Here is a 19001-nt window from a genome sequence, read left to right as displayed (position 1 = left end):
CCTTTTATGGCTTCCTCAAGGACGAGGCAGCATGCTGTCCCGAAGCTCATCTTTTTGGTTCATTTCCTTTGTTGTCCTTTTCCTTCCCCGCCTTTTCTCACCCCCCCTGTCGCTGGACTGAAATGGATGATGCGATAAATTTTTATGTTTATTATTATAATCAAGTGTAGTTTTTCTTATGGCCGTGCGGTGCATTTCCGCCAGAATGATAGCTGCCCGGGGTTCGGGCGGGTCCCGTCGAGAGAACGAGTGAATTTGCAGCGCTCACTGTCAAGTGTTCGATGGCCAATTTGCATCCTGGCCGATTGTTCACTGGCGCACTGCACTGAACAACTTCTCGGTTGGAAAGAACGGTCTCTTCGTCCATTTTTTTTTTCGGCTCCTTTCGTCCTACCGTCCATGCTTGATGAGTTTTTCTCACCATTTTCCACCAGTGCACTCCGGAGCATTACCAATTCACTGTGCAGACCACGAGCGACCACGAGAGTTTGGATGGGGGGCTTCCCAATCCGATGGGGTTGCAATTGGCTGATGCATCGAAATCGTTACGTGTAGAGAGTGTAGGGCGTTCGTCACCGCCTGTCTTCGGTGTCGGTGAAATGATCCTTGCAGTTTTCTCATCACCAGGCATCAGCTGCTGCATCAGCAAAGCGAAGCAGATATCGAAACTCTGGCAAGAATGCGGTGCCATTTCGGGAAAGTTGGTGATGCCATCCCAGAAGAGAACTGTATAGGGTTGTGTGTGTTTTTTTTGGTTCACTTACACTCAAACTCATCAACTGCAGTAGAACTCGGCAGAAGTGTTTTGTGCTTCATGGACCTGAGGTGTTTTTTTTTGGTCGTGGTGTTTTTTTTCATTTTCCCAACTTTGCTGCAGTGCTCATGTTTGTTCGTTTTTGTCGTGTGATGACACTTTTTCGCGAAGGTTCTTTTTCTGTCGCGTTAAGAATACTTTACGACGATGGACTGGTTTGCACTTTCGGTCCGATCCTAATTTCCCATCGAATGACGGTTAATGGATGACGATTACTTTGAATGGAGGAAACACTTTTACCATGGTTGCCGTACAAAACGAAAAAAAAACACGACTACAAATTGTAATGAAAATGTCATCTTTGATCGAGCATAATTTTCAATAACCGTGCACAGCGAAGGCAAACTATTTTGCGAACCGCTCGTGCTATTAACCAAACTGCATCTCTACTTCTTATGCACCGGGTGCAACCGTTTGGTACAGTTTGTCCCCACAATCAATTACGCCAAATGTGCTGCACCGTAATTTGCTAACCTATTCCGCTTGGCCATTTCCCGAGTTTGACCGAACGGACCCGTTGCGGTGCCTTTCTTAAGAAAACACTTAGCAAATTGCCAACTCCGCAACATTAGGTATTCATCGTGAGGTTCAAAGCGATGCATAATGGTGTAAATACATGCAAAAACCATGAGATATGGTTCGTATCTACGCGCTGAATGTGAAATGGAACGGTCCCCAGCTCGGTAAAAGGTGTGAGTTTTTCCTTTTTGCTACTTGCCGAAAGTACTCGGAAGCGCCAAAATGTGTCTTTTAACATGCAGAGGTACAAGCAGACAGCATAAGTGAGAAAAGGTGAGAAACGTGGCAAAAGGAGCGTTTTAAAATTCAAAAGACAATAGCACCGGTAATTAACCGGTAGAGAAGAGAAACTACCAGCAACCAAGTGCAAATGGGCGCGGTGTCGGAGAGTTGGAGATGAAAAGTCGTAAGAAAATCGTACGTGAAGAAGTACCACCCGATGAACTCCCTGAACTCCTCGAATTCATCGTAGCACACGTGAGCGGTAGTTGTAGCTACAGCTACAACAAACAAAAGTAACACTTCTTTACGATGGTTAGGAACTTGAGGGCGCCCATTAACTCATCTCGGCTGGCGGTGGCATGCATTGGTGCTTGGGCGGCGGCGTTTGGTGTGCCGGGGGGAGTCCATGGATGCGCCAGGTGGTGGCGCATTTTACGATTTTCATTTCCATTAATCCTTGCGAGCTGCCGGCTTCACGTGTGTTTGTTTTTCATATTTATGGCACTTCGTGTGGTTGCGAATCTTCCACTGTCTTGCAGAATCCGCACCCAGAGCTTTCCCAATCCGTAGGTAAAGTTACTCTTCTTGTGATCCTTAATTTTTCGCTAACTTTTCCACTTCACGGTGGGGTGTTGGGATTGGGGTGCGGTAAGGTAAGAGAGATGCGAAATGAATCCGTTGTGTAAACGTTACGGCGCAACCCCCTTTTGTCTTATAAAATTAACCTTGATCTGTAAAAATTATGAAAGAATGATTTTGGGACGAATATTTCACGCCTCCAACAAAAGGATATGTAAATAGGTAGTATGTTCGCGCGTACATCAGCAAAGTCAAATGCGGAATGTTCGGAACAGGCGTGTACGCAATAAGAACGTTGTAAATCCATGTAGCGAGGCACGGTGTTTCATTATCCCCGGTAGCATACACGGCAAAGGTGTGGGCAGAGAACGGTTTTGGCTTTGCGAGGGTGCCAAGCCATTGTTGAGACGCATCTCAGGAGAAGGATAAAGTGAGCGTGTTGTAAATTGTTTGATATCAAGTAGAATTATAACACCAATTTGAACATAAAACTTGTGATTAAATAAATACGAAAAATCCAAATGCACAAACATTAATTTCGGGTACCTGATTTGCGCACAGAAGTAATTATCAGAGATTTCAGGGCAGCTATTCAAAGTTATACCTGCAATAGTCAAAGTTGACTTCAAGCTAGTTTACGAATTTACAAATGAGTATATGTTTCATAACATCGAAGAATCCGTGATTAGGCGAAACAATATTTAAAAGTGTACGTGACTCTGTCTCTTTTTTTTAAATATAAATCTTGTCCTAAAATACGAATAAACATTTAAAAGTTGATAATACATTGTTTAATCAATTAGCAAAAGTTTTTCTCTCTACAAAACATGTACTCATATAGTGATGTAATAGATTGTAACAAATTCACATATCTGCTTGAGGGTGGTAAAACTGTAATGTACACAAACATCACATTCAAAAAACCATTTCCCGCAACAAACCGTGTCGGCAACCGCACAAAGTTGCCTGTGTAACAAGTCTACTGGTACACTCCTACTGACGAATCCTATTGACAACGGTTCGCAGTAGTACCATGGTACCCTTAATCAATCGTTATCGCGTCGCAACGAAGCACCATCAAGCGGGTGTCTTAAATCAACCTCACGATGTCAAAATCAGACATCAATAGCGATCGTTCCACCATAAAATCCCCCAACGATTCAAACTCCAAACCCCAGCGGACCACGACTGTTGGGCTGTGTGGTGCTTACATTGCGATGCCATTTCTTTGGCAAGGTAACGATAAGAATGATTTGTTTCCCCCGTGAATGGGGACACACTTTTACCATAGATCATCGAACCGAGCGCCAATCACTCGGAAATGCGCACCACGACCACACACCGAGCGTGGTAAATACTTCCGTGCACACTTCATTACCACTTCCGACAAGGAATGGCGCACACGGGCCGCATTCGAGCGAACGCCATGTTCCGTGCATGGTGGCTCGTTTCCGACTCGTTGGAGTGCCACCATCATCATCATCATGGTGACAAACCTTCCCAGCCGGTTGGAGGTGCTTTTGGTGAGTGAGACAAAGTCAAGGATGTTTGGCACCGCTGACAGACGGCTGCACCAATGTTTTGGAAAGATGTGATGCGTTTTTCGGGCATGGGCAAGTGTTGGCACGTTTGGCCAGGATATCGGGAAGATTTATAAAGGTAGTTTAGTCTGCGATGGGAGAACCCTTCCTTCGGCGATCGGCACAGTTTGTAGATGGGATCGTCATCATTTCAGCTAGTGCTTTTGGGCCACCCGTCGAACGGATTCTCGGTGGATTGTCGTTTATAAATCGTTTTTCGATAAAGCTCAAACTCCCGTTCCCGCGATGCGTCGTGTGCGGTACGATGATATGCGAGATGGAATTTATGGTCTCATCGCACATCAGACCTTTCGGGCAGACACACACACGCACCGTGTGAGAGAACGGACGATATGCCGGGAGTTTTTTTTTTTAATGTAAAAGGATTTCAACGAAGGAACCTCAATTCACAAACGTCCAACGAAGGAAACGTCAAACGATTCGGACGTGTACGTAGCAGGAATGCACGTTAAAATACTTCTGCACTTTCGATGGAGGTTTGCTACGGTTTTTTTTCTCTCTCTCGTTGTATCTGTATGCGGTCACATTTTTCACACCCTTTGGCAAAGGAAGAAATCTATTTCGGAAAAGTCGGGTCTAAACTGGGGATCTTTGACCACCGCCCGCAGAGAAGGATGTTTAGACGCCCATGATCGTAAATCATGTAACGGTACCGTTGCACGGGTAGATAAAAGTATTCAATCGTTGCGAGGCCGCCGACAAAGTGCGCCATAAAGTACAAAATGCAGTCTTGGCTTCGGGCCGGGCAGTTCATAAAACAGCGATCGTCCGTTTACGCAAGCCGGGGCCGGTCTGCTACTATGCTGGTGAGCAACGAATACCATGCTGCTGGATTTCTCTCGAATTTCTGGAATTCGCAATAGTCTTAACGGATCCCTTTCGACTTTCGGACTGTGTTTGCAGAAAGGTGAGTACGCTGCTGTTTTTTTTTTGTTCCTTCGCTCCTACGATAAAAATTGAAGCCGGTGTCGTCCACTGTAGAAAATATATTATTATCACCTGCAAAAGAAAGGACTAGTGCTGAGGCTCCCACAAATAGCCAAGACAACCGAGATGACCTACGAATAGGTTGGATTTTGGTGGAGCAAATATTTATAGACATTTATGTTCTGGTCAACCGAAATAAGGAATATTTTTTCGCCTATCAAAATGGCGCGGCAGCAAAACCCGCACAATGGATGCAAGGCCGGTGGTCTGCAAAATGCCTTTTCCCTTTTTGTGACATCGCGTTTGGACCTAGAAATAATTGCACAGCACTTTACCCGGTGCCCGGTTCCCGTTGCCGTTTGTAAGCGTTGTAGATATGTGCACCATTTACTGCTACCTTTGAATGAAGGTAAAGTGCGCCATAAAACAAGCCAACCATGATAGTCCCGAACGGTGCCAATAAAAAAGTTCCCAAATCCTCTAAGACGCGAGTTCCGGGATTCCGGGCGCAGATTTTTTTTTCAAGAGAAGATAATAAAAAGAAATAAATACAGACAGCAAGATGAGTGTATTCGGACGAAAGAAATTAAAAGTAATAGATATGGCTACGGTTCGATCGTTTTTGACGGTTTGGTTGCAACATTTGAGCGCAGAGTAAACGAATTTCTCGCCATTATCAACTTCTCTGGTGCTTAAAACTGCTGGACATCAAATGACCAATCACATCATGCTTGTGGAAGGAATGCATTGCGGACGGTACCATTTGCAGACAGATTTTCCTTTACACGAAACACATTCCCTAACCTGAGGGCTAAGCGTTCTAAGGAATATCCAACGTGCTGAAGCGGTTTTTTGTTTGGATGAAAACAAAATGAGAGTTTATAGCAAATGTGGCGAGCGAATCCTTTTGCAAACCGCGGTCTATTTTGCTATTTAATCTGTTTTGGATTGAACAGAAATGCTTCGCTATTTGGTTGACCAAAAATGTTTCACCTGGCGTACTGTATGTCCAACATTCCAGCGACACTTTCATGTCTGCTCCGTGTCCAGGCCAAGGAAAAGGATCATAATGGGACACACAAAAAAAGGATGCATTTAAATCCACATGTCTGATCTTTCGGATGGATTCTTGCATTCCGTGGATGACTTTTCTCGAACCGTTAACCCTTATGTTTCGTTCACCTGCGCTGGAGATCGTTGTACGTGGCAAGATGGGGAAGACATGGCGAACGATTTACCAAACCGATATACACACACATATACGTATGCTTGACCAAAAACCTTAAGCCTGTCCACCGTATAATGGGTCTTGGAATCATTTTTGGTCATTTTTGGGTTGGTTGAAACCGGTCCCGTTTACGTAGGATAAAGGTGACACGCGGCGCTCGATACACTCTTGCCGCCTTCGATGGGGGATTATATTGCAAATATTCAACGGAAACCTCGGGGAAAATAAAACAAAGTGCCGTACTCGTTACGGCAGCGGTGGGTTTATATGTCCGACAGTACAAAGCGTTGAGGTTTTTGTGGGCAAACCTGGGACAGACACGGTTTCGGAAGGGTCCAAAGTTTTTCCCCAGTCACAACAACACTGGCCCTTAGCGAGTTGAGGGCTGGAAGAGGATGTTGATGGGATGTTCAGAGGGGCAGTTGGAGAGCTAAAGCTAAAGCGATAGTAAAGTGTTTTATTTTCCGCATAGATGTCCGTTGCGAGGCAACCGAGGCAAATGGGCATGCCTACAACTTGTTTATTGTCTGCTCACTGTAATTATAGAGAAAAGAATTTCCCGTCCAGAAACTACTGAAGAGTTGGGAGTGGGAGAGGGAGTTAAAAAAATAACAGCAAAGCAAACAGGCGACAAACATTATCCATACAGGCAGGAAAATATACACAAAAACAAAACAATCCAAACAACAATATATGTGGGAAAGGACATTGGAGGTGGCATTTTGAGTTTTAGTACCCACACTATGGATGTGTTTTTTTGCACCTAATTTCCTGTTACAACGGGATGTTAATTGTGTTACGGGACGATCGTAAAAAAAAACCACATGCAATTTTAGTTGTTGCTTTGTCTGATGAAGGAAATGATTCTTGAAGTGTAATTTGATTAAAATATTAACTTCAAATGCTTGAATGACCGGACACAGTATACAAAGAGTTGGATTGAATCGTTGATAGAATCGAAGAATTGAAGAAGCTCCTAATTTAATAGATTTGGAGAACTAATATAAAGAGTTGTAGAAGTAATTACTAAATTTAAAATTTCCTTTAATTAAATCAATAGTTAATCTTCAAAAGCTTGAAAAATGTCAAATGAATGAATTATCAATAAAAAAATCCTCACACAGACCTTTTCCACCTGATCGAACATTGGTACCACCAACATTCAGCCACAACACAAAGGTAAGCGAACAAACACCCAAAAGTAGTGTACATTTCCTTCTTCTCCACACACACCATTATTGCCGCAATGTCTTCGCTAGCCCTGCGTCCGCATTGTTTTGCCTGTTTTGTCCATTGTACATTGTGGCACAGTACAAAACCGGGAGTCTACAATTTCACCGAAAAAAAAAGCGAGCAAATAAAACGAAAATCTTCATAATTTATTTGCTATTTAGATTTATACTTATGCTTAATGGGGTATTCGGCGCGGGTCAACAGCGAAGCCGGATTGTTTCGCCACCGGAAGGGTCTGATACATAGGAAATACGAACGGAAAGCTGTTAGCGCAGCGAGCGCACATTGGTAAAGTGGTGACGATCCGGAATCGGGGCAGTCGGGATCGCAAGGTAAGAACTCCTCCATTATTCCGAGGTTTGTCCTCTGGAAATAATTTTAATCTTTTTCGTACATGTGTTCCCGGATGTGCGACCGGAATCCGAGATGCCGGACAGTGCAACCTGACACTGGTAGGCGGCGCGGCGGTCCCCATTACGGGGACAAAAGTATATTTGTAGTATTTTCGCCGGCCGGTAATGTAAAACGAGCATCGGTATTTAGATGAATTGGCATTGTAGCGGTTACTGCTGGATCTGTTCAGGCTGCGAAACGAGGCCTCCACTTTGTTGTTGTCGTCGTCGTCGTCGTCGGTGCAGGGATGTTGTAAACCGTTCTCTCGCCTACCTATTGAGCCTTGAGACAGAGTGGCGAAGAGTGGCGAAGGATGTCCACACTAGGCGGTTTGCTGTAGCACGACTTTTGCGAACGTGTGTGGCCGGTATTATTTTTTCCTGTTACTCTCATCCGCAAAGATCCCTTTTCAGTGGCGGTGTTCTACTCATAAATTACCTCGAAATGTTTCTAGGGACTTAAGCTCATTTCCTACCATTATGTGCTGTGTACCATTTGGTAGAATTCTAGCCAGCCACAACAGGGTGAAACTTTACGGGTTGCACGGTTTTGCATACTGCACAGGCAAATCATCAAAACTCAATCGAATTATCCCCTTTTTTTGGGGACCGGGCAACGAGTTCCGGTCGTGGCTCGCATGGCGTTTCGACAATATTATTTCTGGGCTGGGAAAGGAATGGATCCTTTCTCCACGGGGTGAAAAGCGCGTGAAAACGGGACGGTGTATGAATACGTAATTAAATCTTCTCATCGCGTGCGCTGTACGCAAGATGCAGAAGAGGTAAATTACCTTGTTGGCGGAAAGTGTACATTGGCAGCGAGGCATGTGTTGCCAGAAATTTGTTCGTTAAATTTGCTGGTATCATTCAGAACACTGTGAAGTAATAGTCCCCTGACGTGAACTCCAACATTTGGGTTGATGGGTGCTCGCAAATACAAGACCTTAACAGATTTAGGCAGAACCACTCTGCACTCTTATAAATTTCATTTTAATCTCACTGAAACTTCCAACCTCCAGCTTCGAATAAGCGTATCACCCATAATGGGCAGCGGGAACTACCCGGAAGCGTGTGGTAATGTACAATTATGGCACAATTTGATGAACCTCGCAAAGTCCCGTGCATGTACTTACGGTACACGATTAGCTCTCGCGGGAAAATGTGGGAAAGTGAATAGTAAATCTTAAAACTAACCATATTGACAACGGTACAAGGCCGTTTCTAAATATATGTGCCCGGGACCGTGTATATTACGCCGAGGCTTGTCATATTAATACCGTACATCCACTGTCCGTGGCGTACGTGGCTAAGTGCCCGAGCCGGGCATATCCCATCTGTTACGATGTTATGGTTTTGCCGTGCGCGCTCGTATCGTCCGGAACGAAAGTCTGGCCACTACCATCGTCCCAGAGTGTGTCGGGGAAGTTTATGCCGACGAGTGCGTACCCGTAGCTGCGTCACACAAAAATGATGCGCCCTGTTTAGTGTGCCGGGCGCTTGGAAATGGGTTTGGAAACGACCGGCTAAAAGTGGTTGGTCGGGTCGCCCATCAGTTTATGTGCATGCCATGTTTATGTGCCAATTGGGGCCACACCGGGCCGCTGTGTGTAAACGGAGCGGAGTTATTTGTCCACTCGGTAACATCGCACCAATTAAGAAGGGGCCTCGCGTGATGAACTTCGGTGTAATGGTGTAATCCACGGTGCTTTCGGCGTCACTGTCGTCATCGGTTTTTGGGGCAGTCACAAATGACAAGGACATTCGCGCCATAGTTTCGCCTGGTTAGTGTGAGCATTGGACGGTGTCGACCCAAAACGACCCGAAATGGAAGGCAGCACGTTTTTTTTCTGGGGTGTTGGAAATTTATCTGCATTCCCAACCAAGTCCCGGGTAAACTGGTGATGTACTTAAGTAGTATTTTATAGTGTTTTAACGTTAAGGATTATTTCCGTGCGCATGGACTTTCGTTTTGCTCATTATATTTGTTTGGTAATTAGAATGAAAAAAACACACATTTATAAATGATAATGACAATTGAATCAGCAGAACACACACACACACACCGAAAAGACCGAGTTTTCGTGAAAATGCGCTTACATTCGCTACAGCACGGTCGTGCTTAACTGGTTCACAACAAAACGATGTCGATGGTAACGCCAATTACCGATAGCAGCGGTGTACCTTATTTGTTTGTTTCGTCTTTAGATTACACATGACATTAATTGGTACTATATTCACTAAGCCGCCCGTGTGAGGCACTTGCTCGTACGGCGCAAGAACACTGCTCCAAAGCAGGCAACGAAAACAAAAAAATCAGCATCCCTTAAATTGTTGGAACAAAGATGGAACCAAAGAACCGAAGAGCCGAGAAACCCCGGTATGAGTATGTGTGCGTTTTTTGTTTTCGTTTTCCTATGTTTTGTTGCTACGTATAAATCTATCAAGTCAAGTAGCTATTTTCACAAATTACGTTAGGATTTCTGTAATTAACTTTGCATTTTATCGCTCCACACTGTGTGGCTGCGTGTGTGTCTGTGTGTGTAGATTGAGGTGGACTTTTCTGGTTCATTTGACTGTCCCCGATATGCCCATTTACCCGCTCGCAGTTACCAATCACGACCGGTCACTAATCGCGAACCTCCGGTACGTTAATGTGGCCGGGTGTGCAATAATGGGCGCGAAAGATGCGCTTCTGGCAAGCGGCAACCGTACCTGGTCAGGCATCGTTTTGCTTTTGCTCATTGCTTTACGCTAGCGGGATTTTTTTTCTCCTCCTGTTGTAGTGTCGTTCCGTGCAATGCGACACGGATTAGCTGTAGAGTCTTTATGCCTCTTGTACCATGGGTGGGGGACCCTGTAATCGACAGGGTGAACATCCACAACCCGGTACACCATCCACAATGAATCTTTAACCGATTTGTTCTTATGTCGACCGATTCAACGGACCGTTACGCCAATACGTGGAGCCGTATCGTAGGAGCGAGCGTGGTCGGAAAATCCTCACACGGTTAAGTGATCTTGATGTCCGGATTCATGAATTAGGTTCCCATCTCCAGCCCAAAAACCTCCATTTCTAGCGTTTCTATAGGAATGGTCGGAATGGTCAAAACAGGAAAAAGTAGGACCAATCCAGCTCATTTGCTTTACGTTTGTCTCTCCTTATGCACCATTTCGGGAGGGAGGCTATAATTGCTGAATTATCTCGTTGAAATTCTGGAAGGACGACCCCGCAGAAACGGTACGGGTTGACCGTCCGAATCTTGGCGCTGTAGTACTCGCACCTGACCCATCATGCTTCAAGGCGGAGCTGTAAGGTTGTCGGGTTTTGTGACCGCACTACTGTTAGCTTTTAAGAAGCATCGTAAACAGACGACAGCACTGTCATTCAAGGTTGAGTTTTACCTACCGGAGGACGACGGAATCTGTCACACGACGACATGCATCTTGTGTGTATGTGGTTTTCTGGCCATTTTCCCATTGGAAAACATGAGATGGGCACCAATGCAGATGGGATGTGTTGCTATAAAACATCCCAAGCGACCCGGCAAGCGGCCGCCCTCCGCTCTTCAACAGAGACGGCTTATCTAAACGCTCATAAAGTACGGTGCAAGGATATAAAAATATTTAATTATATACATCGAAAGTGTGAGGAGCGATGTGATGTTTGCACAATGGAAGGCATGTTTAGCACGGGAGACATCCAGAGTTTCTGCAAGAATTTACATGCCCCGGAGTTCCCGGTGTTGTGCGGAGTTGGAGCGACTACCGACTGAATTTGTGACACCAGTTGTGTGTGTTTTGTCGGCTGACTGAATGCCCATACCCACAGGAGTAGCTGTTATCTTCACGCGTTCGGTATAGAGGGTGGTTTGCTGGTTGGCTCAATGTCAGCACAGTTCCTGGTTCTTCAACTAACCCAAAAACCAACGTCATCGTCAACCGTCACAGTGTCGGGCGTTGGTCACATAAAGTTATCAGTTTTATCGTCCTTACACTTCTTTTCCACCCTCTCCACATAATTATTCCGAAGGCGCCATCACCATCGCGCCCTGCTTATGTAAACATTTGTCAAACGGAACATGTGCTGCCCAGGGAACTCCCTCCGTGGTGGTTTACCGGGGGATATAAGCCCTGTCTGTCCCTTAGTGACGGAAGGTGGTGTCATTTTCGCATCCCATCTGAGACTTAATTGCACCCACTTTCGAGGGTTCGGAGTCGTCTCCGGGTCTCGGGCTATTCATCCTTTCCGCCAGGCATCATTTTCCAGGACAAAATATGCATTTACAAGGGTGATATCATATTTCGCCGAATCTACGTACCACGCAGAAAAGGGGTATCATTTTATTGGTTGGGAAGATGTCTTGCCCTGGCTCGTCGAGAGTTTGCTGGTACCAAGTTTAATAAGGCCGTGTTGTATGGGATGAGATTTTATTTACATTTTTATACCGACTTAACGGCAATGTTTCGCCAGCCTACAGTAGCAGGGCCAGCCTAATTGATGGCGAATTAATTTCATAAATGCTTAGCCGAAGCGGCATCGGAAGAGCTGGGTTGTTTCGGACCAGAAACAGGAAGAACGTTTTCTATAAATTCACCTATCTCAAGACAACGACACGCTGGCGGAACACATTAGCATCCCGGGAGGTAGATTCACTGAAAAGCACCACATTCCGACGGCGACCTATACCCATGCTGTCCAGCAAACATTAGAACCAAACAATATGAAAATCGCGCAGGATCAGAGAAAAAAGTTGCTAAATATTTAACTATTTCGATATTTCCCAGCGGGTCATAAATTAGATCAGAATGCGTCCGGTTCGGCACTGGGAGGCACGAGGGATACCGGAGCGCCCAAGAGCATACAGGCCAACAACAATTACAACGAAACACTATACTCACCGATTGGCGAACGATTTGCCGCAACTAGTACAGATAGCCCTGCGGGATGGTCCTGCTTCGGTGGCCGTCGGACTGGCATCGTCGGTCGAACGGTTTCCTTCACTCGTGCCCATCACCCCACTATGGTGCTTCCGCTCGCGCTGGCGGTGAATGTTATCAATGTGATTTTTGAGATTGGCCTTGCGCGTAAATGCCATCGGACAGTGCGGGCACGGGAACAACCGTTCGTCGGTGTGCTGGCGCAGGTGGCAGCGTAGGGACGCCTTGGAGAATGCTTTCCCACACAGCGGGCAGGTGATTTTGGGACACCGACCCAACCCCGATGGGGATGACTTTGCTTTGTCATCCAACTTTGATGAGTGCAAAATTTCGTGAAACAGAAATTCGGCTTGCGATGAGGTTCTGGGGTTTGTGTGTGAGGTTTTTTTTCACCCCCAAGTACATATAAAACAGAACGGCAGGCGTGTGATGAGGGGAAAGGGACGAAATAAATGAAATGAGAAAATTTTAATGAAGGTTGAAAAAGCGCCATTTACACACCCTCCCTCCCCACCCCTTCCAACCCCTCCCGCACTGGTCCTTGGTCATGCTGCCCCTGCATCGAACTGTCCGACGGAATTGGTCAGTGTGAGGGGGTGCGTGTGAATGTTTTAAGTTTCCTCGATCCTGCCGACCGATATGTACACACACACACCCACACACATACAGAGAGGGTGGGTACTGGAATGGAAATGTTCGCACATCTAAAACGCACAAACACCAGCGATCGTGACGGGTTTGCGCGGTGCACGGGGGATGGTGGGAAATTGTGTGGGAATCGTATCGGTGAGGGACTGGATGGAAAATGGAAAATTAGCAAGGACAGCAACAAATAAGCAAACAGGTAAACACACTCCGGATACCCATCCGGCTCATTTGGTACACCGAAAGGACAATCACCGAGGCGGTTCGGATGGCTCTCCGGACCCCAATGTCTAGCGTCCATGGGCATGAACCAGAATAAAAAAAAGGCAGGCAAAAGAACAACGAACAGAACACTAAGCCATAATCAGGAAGCTGAGCAGAGGTTTTCCCTAGAAAGCTGCGTGCTTCCAAAATACATTTTCCAAACTGAGCTGTGAGCCCGGTTCAAATTTTCCTCTCCAAAACCGTTGCGTCGGGCCATGATGATGCTGCTGCGGGGGGCGACTTAACGATGAACCAGAACGGGGGAGTAGTTGGGTTTTTCACACAGGGCACACAGGCAGTCTGTGCGTGTGTGTGTGAGTGCCCGTAACAAATACCTGAATGGGCATATTTTACACTGCCAGCAAACGACCGAACCGTCCTCGCCGATGGTGCCAACAATTTCATCAACGTAAACAGTATTATTTTCGGACGCATTATTAGCCATGGCGAAAAAGATTTCTGCTGACGCTTGCGGGCTCCGTGCGGCAACAATATTATCGCAATCCGTATTTGATGCCGCCGGCGATTGTGACGGTAGGTGGACCGTCCCAGTACCGCCCGAAAGTGCCGAACTGAACGATTCCAATTTAATCCGATAGGTCGATGTGGTCGCAGACGGCTCGGTGGCACACGGTTGCACGTTGGTGTGTGAATAATTTTCCATCATATCAACTGTTTGTACAGCGGGCAGCCAATTGTGACGTGATTTGATGAGATTTCACCGTTTTCCATCGTGATGGTCATGAAAAGAAATAAAGATGGCGCGGGGAAAAGGTATTAGCCGTGGTGCGTGATTTGTTCCGTGAAAACAGATCAATTCGGTTCCAACATTGTAGGGCAAGAATCATGTATAAATATATTAGGGTAGTGTGTTAAATTTTGAGTGATCCATAATTTGAAATTACGTCCGTTTGTATGAAATTTTGTCAGTTTGAAATTACGTCAGTACTGTCAGCTAAAGGCAGTATTTATACCCTACCCCTAGAAATAGCTGAGAAAAAACACATTACATCACATCAAATAAAACATTTTCTATAAATTATGTGACTTTAACGATTTCAAAGTAAAGATCTGGTTATATTTTGTCAAAAGAAACGTGTTAAAAGTTAATCAATCGATGGGTTTTTGAGAATTCTCGGTTACCAATAAACAAAATTGATTAATATGAATCCACATTTACTCTGTCATTTCTCGATGTAATGGTTTTGTTTATTTTAAAATCTTGAGAATTGAAGAAAAAGATTTGTCAATGCTCAAACATACAGTGTTAACTACAGTGGCCTGTGCCTCGTATTTCTGCTCATGTTTTTGATCAAACTATTCTGACGATATTCAGGCCTTAGTACAAACAAAAATTCTGATCATATTTAGCCACGTGCATAGACGGACAATATTTCGTTTTGTGTAATTTAAATGAAAACAAAAACCCTCGTTTCACTTCGAATAACTTTGCAGATCTCAACCCTGACCCACAACTCGTTGCGTCGTTGCACCAAACTTTTGACAGTACAATTATTTAGCTGCCCATCACCGCTCTTTACTAGCGGCCAGATGCAACGGATTAGTCATCCAAACGTGTGTCCTCAAAGCGAAACGGGTTAGCATCGGGTCACAGAGGCCAGATTTAACAGGAAAAGTTGTTCTTTCTCCAGCCTCACCCCTTAAAACCCAGTCTGAGCGCCAGCGCCTCCCAATAAAGCTGATTTCCATGATAAGTGGGTGTTCAAAACGCATTGGCGGAGGCTCCTAGGGAGGGGACGGGAAAATAAAAACTGGTGAAATATGTACACCAACCTTTTCGGGGCTGATCAGCTGGGCCCGTTGGCCCGGGTACATCCGCATCATCCGTGGACGATTCGGGTTCGGCATCCGATTCCCGGTCCGTCGACGTCTCCAAAAACGGTGCCACCGTGGAAGAATACAGATGTGTCTCCTTGCCTAGTTTACGATCATTCATATTTACTTTAATTGAATCATTTGAGATAATTGAATTTGTGCTCGAAAGATGCGGCCGGGTTGCTGATGATGACGATGGTGAAGTTTCCGCCTGTGGGACTATCGCCGGGAGTGCACCAGCGAGCTGATGTGTCGTCGTCGTCGTCGTCGTCGGCGGCGGTGTCGACGTGGATGTGGACGGTGCCGGTATCGAGAGCACTTCCGTTGTCGGGTACGGCACAAAGAACGCCGAGGACGATCCCGGTGGTTCTAGCGCGGAGGAGGAATTGAAAAATGTACAATTTTTGTCACGTACGTGTCTGCCGAGTTCTTGTGCCAGGACGAAACATTCGCCACATTGAGGACAGCTGAAAGAACAGGGAGAAATTAATAGATGAGTGAATGGTTGTGGAATTGGGAAGGAAGGAACGGAAAAAATATGTACGTTGGAGTTTTGGTGAAGAGTTTAGGAAATGAGCCGAGAAATTGGTCATTCTAGAGAAGTATCTGAGATATATCGGTAGACATTAAACTATGAACGAACGTTCGGAATGTTTGGCATGAAGTCTTTAAATGAAACATTTCTTACATCTCAAAAATATTGTGACATATTGGGGTATCTTAACAAGTTGAATTGAAGATCAAACTACTGCACGAAATATTAATGTATCAATCGTTTTCCAATTTCCAAATCCCATTAAATTAATTTTCCGTCCACTTCCTTACCTATACTTCACATCCGGATGATTGGTGGCAATGTGTTGCTTCAGCTCCAGCACATCCGGTAATTTTTCCTTACAAACGGAGCACATCTTCGGCACCAGGTTCGATTTTCGATTTTTTCTTGCTGACATAATCTTGTGCCTCGAGGTACGACGATGTTGCATCGATTCGTGGGCCGTTTCGAACGAACACTCACAAATTGAGCAGTAATAGTTTGCCAACCTGTGCAGTTTCTGACCATGCTGCAGCAATCGCATCCTGTTCGGGAAGGTTGCACCGCATAGCTCGCAGGGGAAGGTGTTCTGTACCTTTGCCCGGACCGCCGCAATTGCTTCGTCGCTGACCACCGTACAGTGTCGCTGATGGTGCCGCAGCTCGGCGTTGTAGCGAAACTCCTGCTCGCAGGCATTACACCGGATGCGTGTGATCTTGCGGATGATGATCGGTACCGAACGATTGATGACCGCGATCACTTCACGATGGTTCGCACCGAGCAGGTGTTCGGTCATCTGAAAGTTTCCCTCACACTCAAACTTGCAGAAACTGCACCAAAACTTACCGCTCGACGCCACCCGGGCCTCGTGGTCCGGCGAGCGCCAATGGTCCATAAAGTAGTGCTCATTATTTGCGTAAAACCGGCACGGTTGACACTGGAACGGAGACTGTAGCACGATGCGGTGCATATTTTTCAGCACTACGTCAAAGCACTGCTCCGGGTGGTTCAGCATCCGACGGTAATGGTAACGGGATATCAAGTGCTTCCCGAGCAGATGCGTCGGCAGACGCGTCTGACAGACGACACACTTGGTGTAGTAGCATTTGCGTTTGCGTTTCACCTTTTCCGGTGACTTCGTTAATTGACCCGTGTTGGTCACTTGCTCAGCCGTTCGCACCACGGAACTGATGCGCTCGGTGCCCGGCTGGTCCGTTAGCTGCTTCGATAGTTCATTAGCGTAGAGCGGCGGCTTGATGGCACGTTCCAGCTCAAATTCCTCCTGGGCCCGTTTAAGGTGCAGATTTGATTTAAGATGTCGCTCGTACACAAACCGAGAGGCCAGCCGGCGGTTGCAAATACTGCACCAGTAATTGTCCTCGTAGCTTTTCACCGGCTCGTGGGTTGGTTTGTACTCGAGGCGCGCAATCTTGGAGCCGGGCACCCACTTCCCCTTGGTGTGGCCGGGCGGTGGCGAGAAGCTCTTGAAGCTATCGTCTTCCTCGTCGTGTTCGATGGATTTGTCCAGCGGTGACTCCGGTGGCCAGTGGCGCCAGTGGGACGTACTGCGCAGTACGTTCGGTGATGGACGATTTTCCGGTTTCCACTTGCCGCCGGTATGGGTGCGCGGTGGCGCATTATAGTCGTCTTCGTCCTCGCTGTCGTCGTCCGACGGGTCGGGAGATTCCTGATGGAATATCGGATACAGTTCCACCTTTTTGTGGCCACTGATATCGCTGACAGCTTTCATAAGCTTATCGGACTCGTTCGGTGTCGCCAGCCAGTCGTCCGGTAGCGGATGGTGCTGTGGCTGCTGATCTGATTCGAGCTGCGTGACGAGGGATGTGGTGTATTTGCGGGTCTTCGGTCTAGACTGCGACAGGGCTATCTTTGCTGCAGGACTGCAACCACCACCGATCATCCCGGGTGTGACACCGCTGGACTGGGCGGCACTCGGTAGGGTGGTGGCTGTTGTCTTCTGCTTGCTGCTGCTCTGCAGCTCAAGCGACGAAAAGAACAGATCCGCTCCCAGCTCGTACTCGTAATTCACTTCATTCTTGTAGTCGGTCGCTTTCGAACCATCCGACCGATGATGGTCCGGGTCAGTGTGGTGATGATGGTCATGATGATGATGAGGTTCCAGCTCGTAGTTATGATAGTCATAGCTCGGCACTTTCTTATGGTGCTCCGGTTCCTTGATTGTTTCGGTAAAGTCAAACGTCCCATAGGGCGCCGGTTCCGCCGCCGATGCCGCTTCAACGCGCAGTGTTACGGTCGGTTGATCGGCATTGCCAATCGCACCGGACCCGGCCTCACCGGTGCCACCTGAAGATTTGGCCGGCTGTGTGCAATTTACCTTACGGTGCTTGATGTAATTTTCAATTCCCTCCACGGTACTGCCACACTTAATGCAGAGATGAGTGTCATCCAGCTCGGTGTCCTCTTCGTTGAGCATACTGCCGCAGTGGATCGGTGCGTTCGCGGTGTAATAACGGGTAGCGACGGTACTGGATGCGTGCTGTGAAGTTTGCGGTCGCGCCTTTGACACGGCACAGCGTTACGAGCCACGACCTGCGAAAACAGGAAGTAAATCAAACTTTAGACATAAGCGAACATTTAAGAAGCGGTCCCGAGTGCCCGCAAGGGGTTCGTACGGATCAGGTTCACCGTGGTCGACCATGGTGCATGGTGACAGTCGAACGACGACGGCGACGACGACGACCATCGGTCCAACGGATCGCACCGTGGTACCTTGAGAGATGCATCATAGGTGTGTCCTACGCCATTACGGTCGCTTTGCATAGCAACATGGGTGGAAAAGGAGGTTCATTATGATGAAGAAACGAACGATGTGCATCCGATGTGCGGTTTGGAACGGTTTGTAGAACAAGTCCCTCGTGAGGGTCACAATGCCCGGGCGAATCATTCTGCATCGAAGCTAATGTGTGTGTGTGTATATATGTAGCTCCCGAGAAGGTGATAAAGAACTTTCTGATAAATATATCATGTGAAAACATTTATTGTCTCCCCTCGTCGCACAGCGCACGGCTCTGATCCCTACCCCTCTCACTGCATGTTTTCTTGGGGGAAACATTGGCCAGCTTCATGCTACAAAATACTTCACCAGTTTCACCGAACAACGTCACTGCATTTCGGACAAGTTCGGTTCGTTGTTTTACAGAGATAAAATATCAGTCTCCGTCCGGGTTGAGAAAACATGACGATGACGGTAGAAGATGATAGGATAGAAGTTGAATCGATGGCAGCC

General features: G+C 46.7%; 1 protein-coding gene across 1 annotated transcript in view; it reads right to left on the bottom strand.

The window, feature by feature from the left end:
• Positions 1-18188, bottom strand: part of LOC128712402 (zinc finger protein 236) — a 30872-nt gene extending 12684 nt beyond the window's left edge. Inside the window, exons 1-4 of the mRNA XM_053807295.1 lie at positions 16024-18188; positions 15157-15665; positions 13698-14034; positions 12415-12816 (exon numbers count right to left, since the gene is read on the bottom strand). Of these exons, the coding sequence (XP_053663270.1) occupies positions 12415-12816; positions 13698-14034; positions 15157-15665; positions 16024-18188 (3413 nt within the window). The remainder of the gene's footprint in view (positions 1-12414; positions 12817-13697; positions 14035-15156; positions 15666-16023) is intronic.
• Between the last annotated feature and the right edge of the window lie 813 nt (positions 18189-19001).

The sequence above is a fragment of the Anopheles marshallii genome, chromosome 3, assembly GCF_943734725.1.
Source record: "Anopheles marshallii chromosome 3, idAnoMarsDA_429_01, whole genome shotgun sequence".
In the NCBI taxonomy this organism is placed as follows: Eukaryota; Metazoa; Arthropoda; class Insecta; order Diptera; family Culicidae; genus Anopheles; species Anopheles marshallii.
This window is presented reverse-complemented; position numbering and strand designations above follow the sequence as displayed.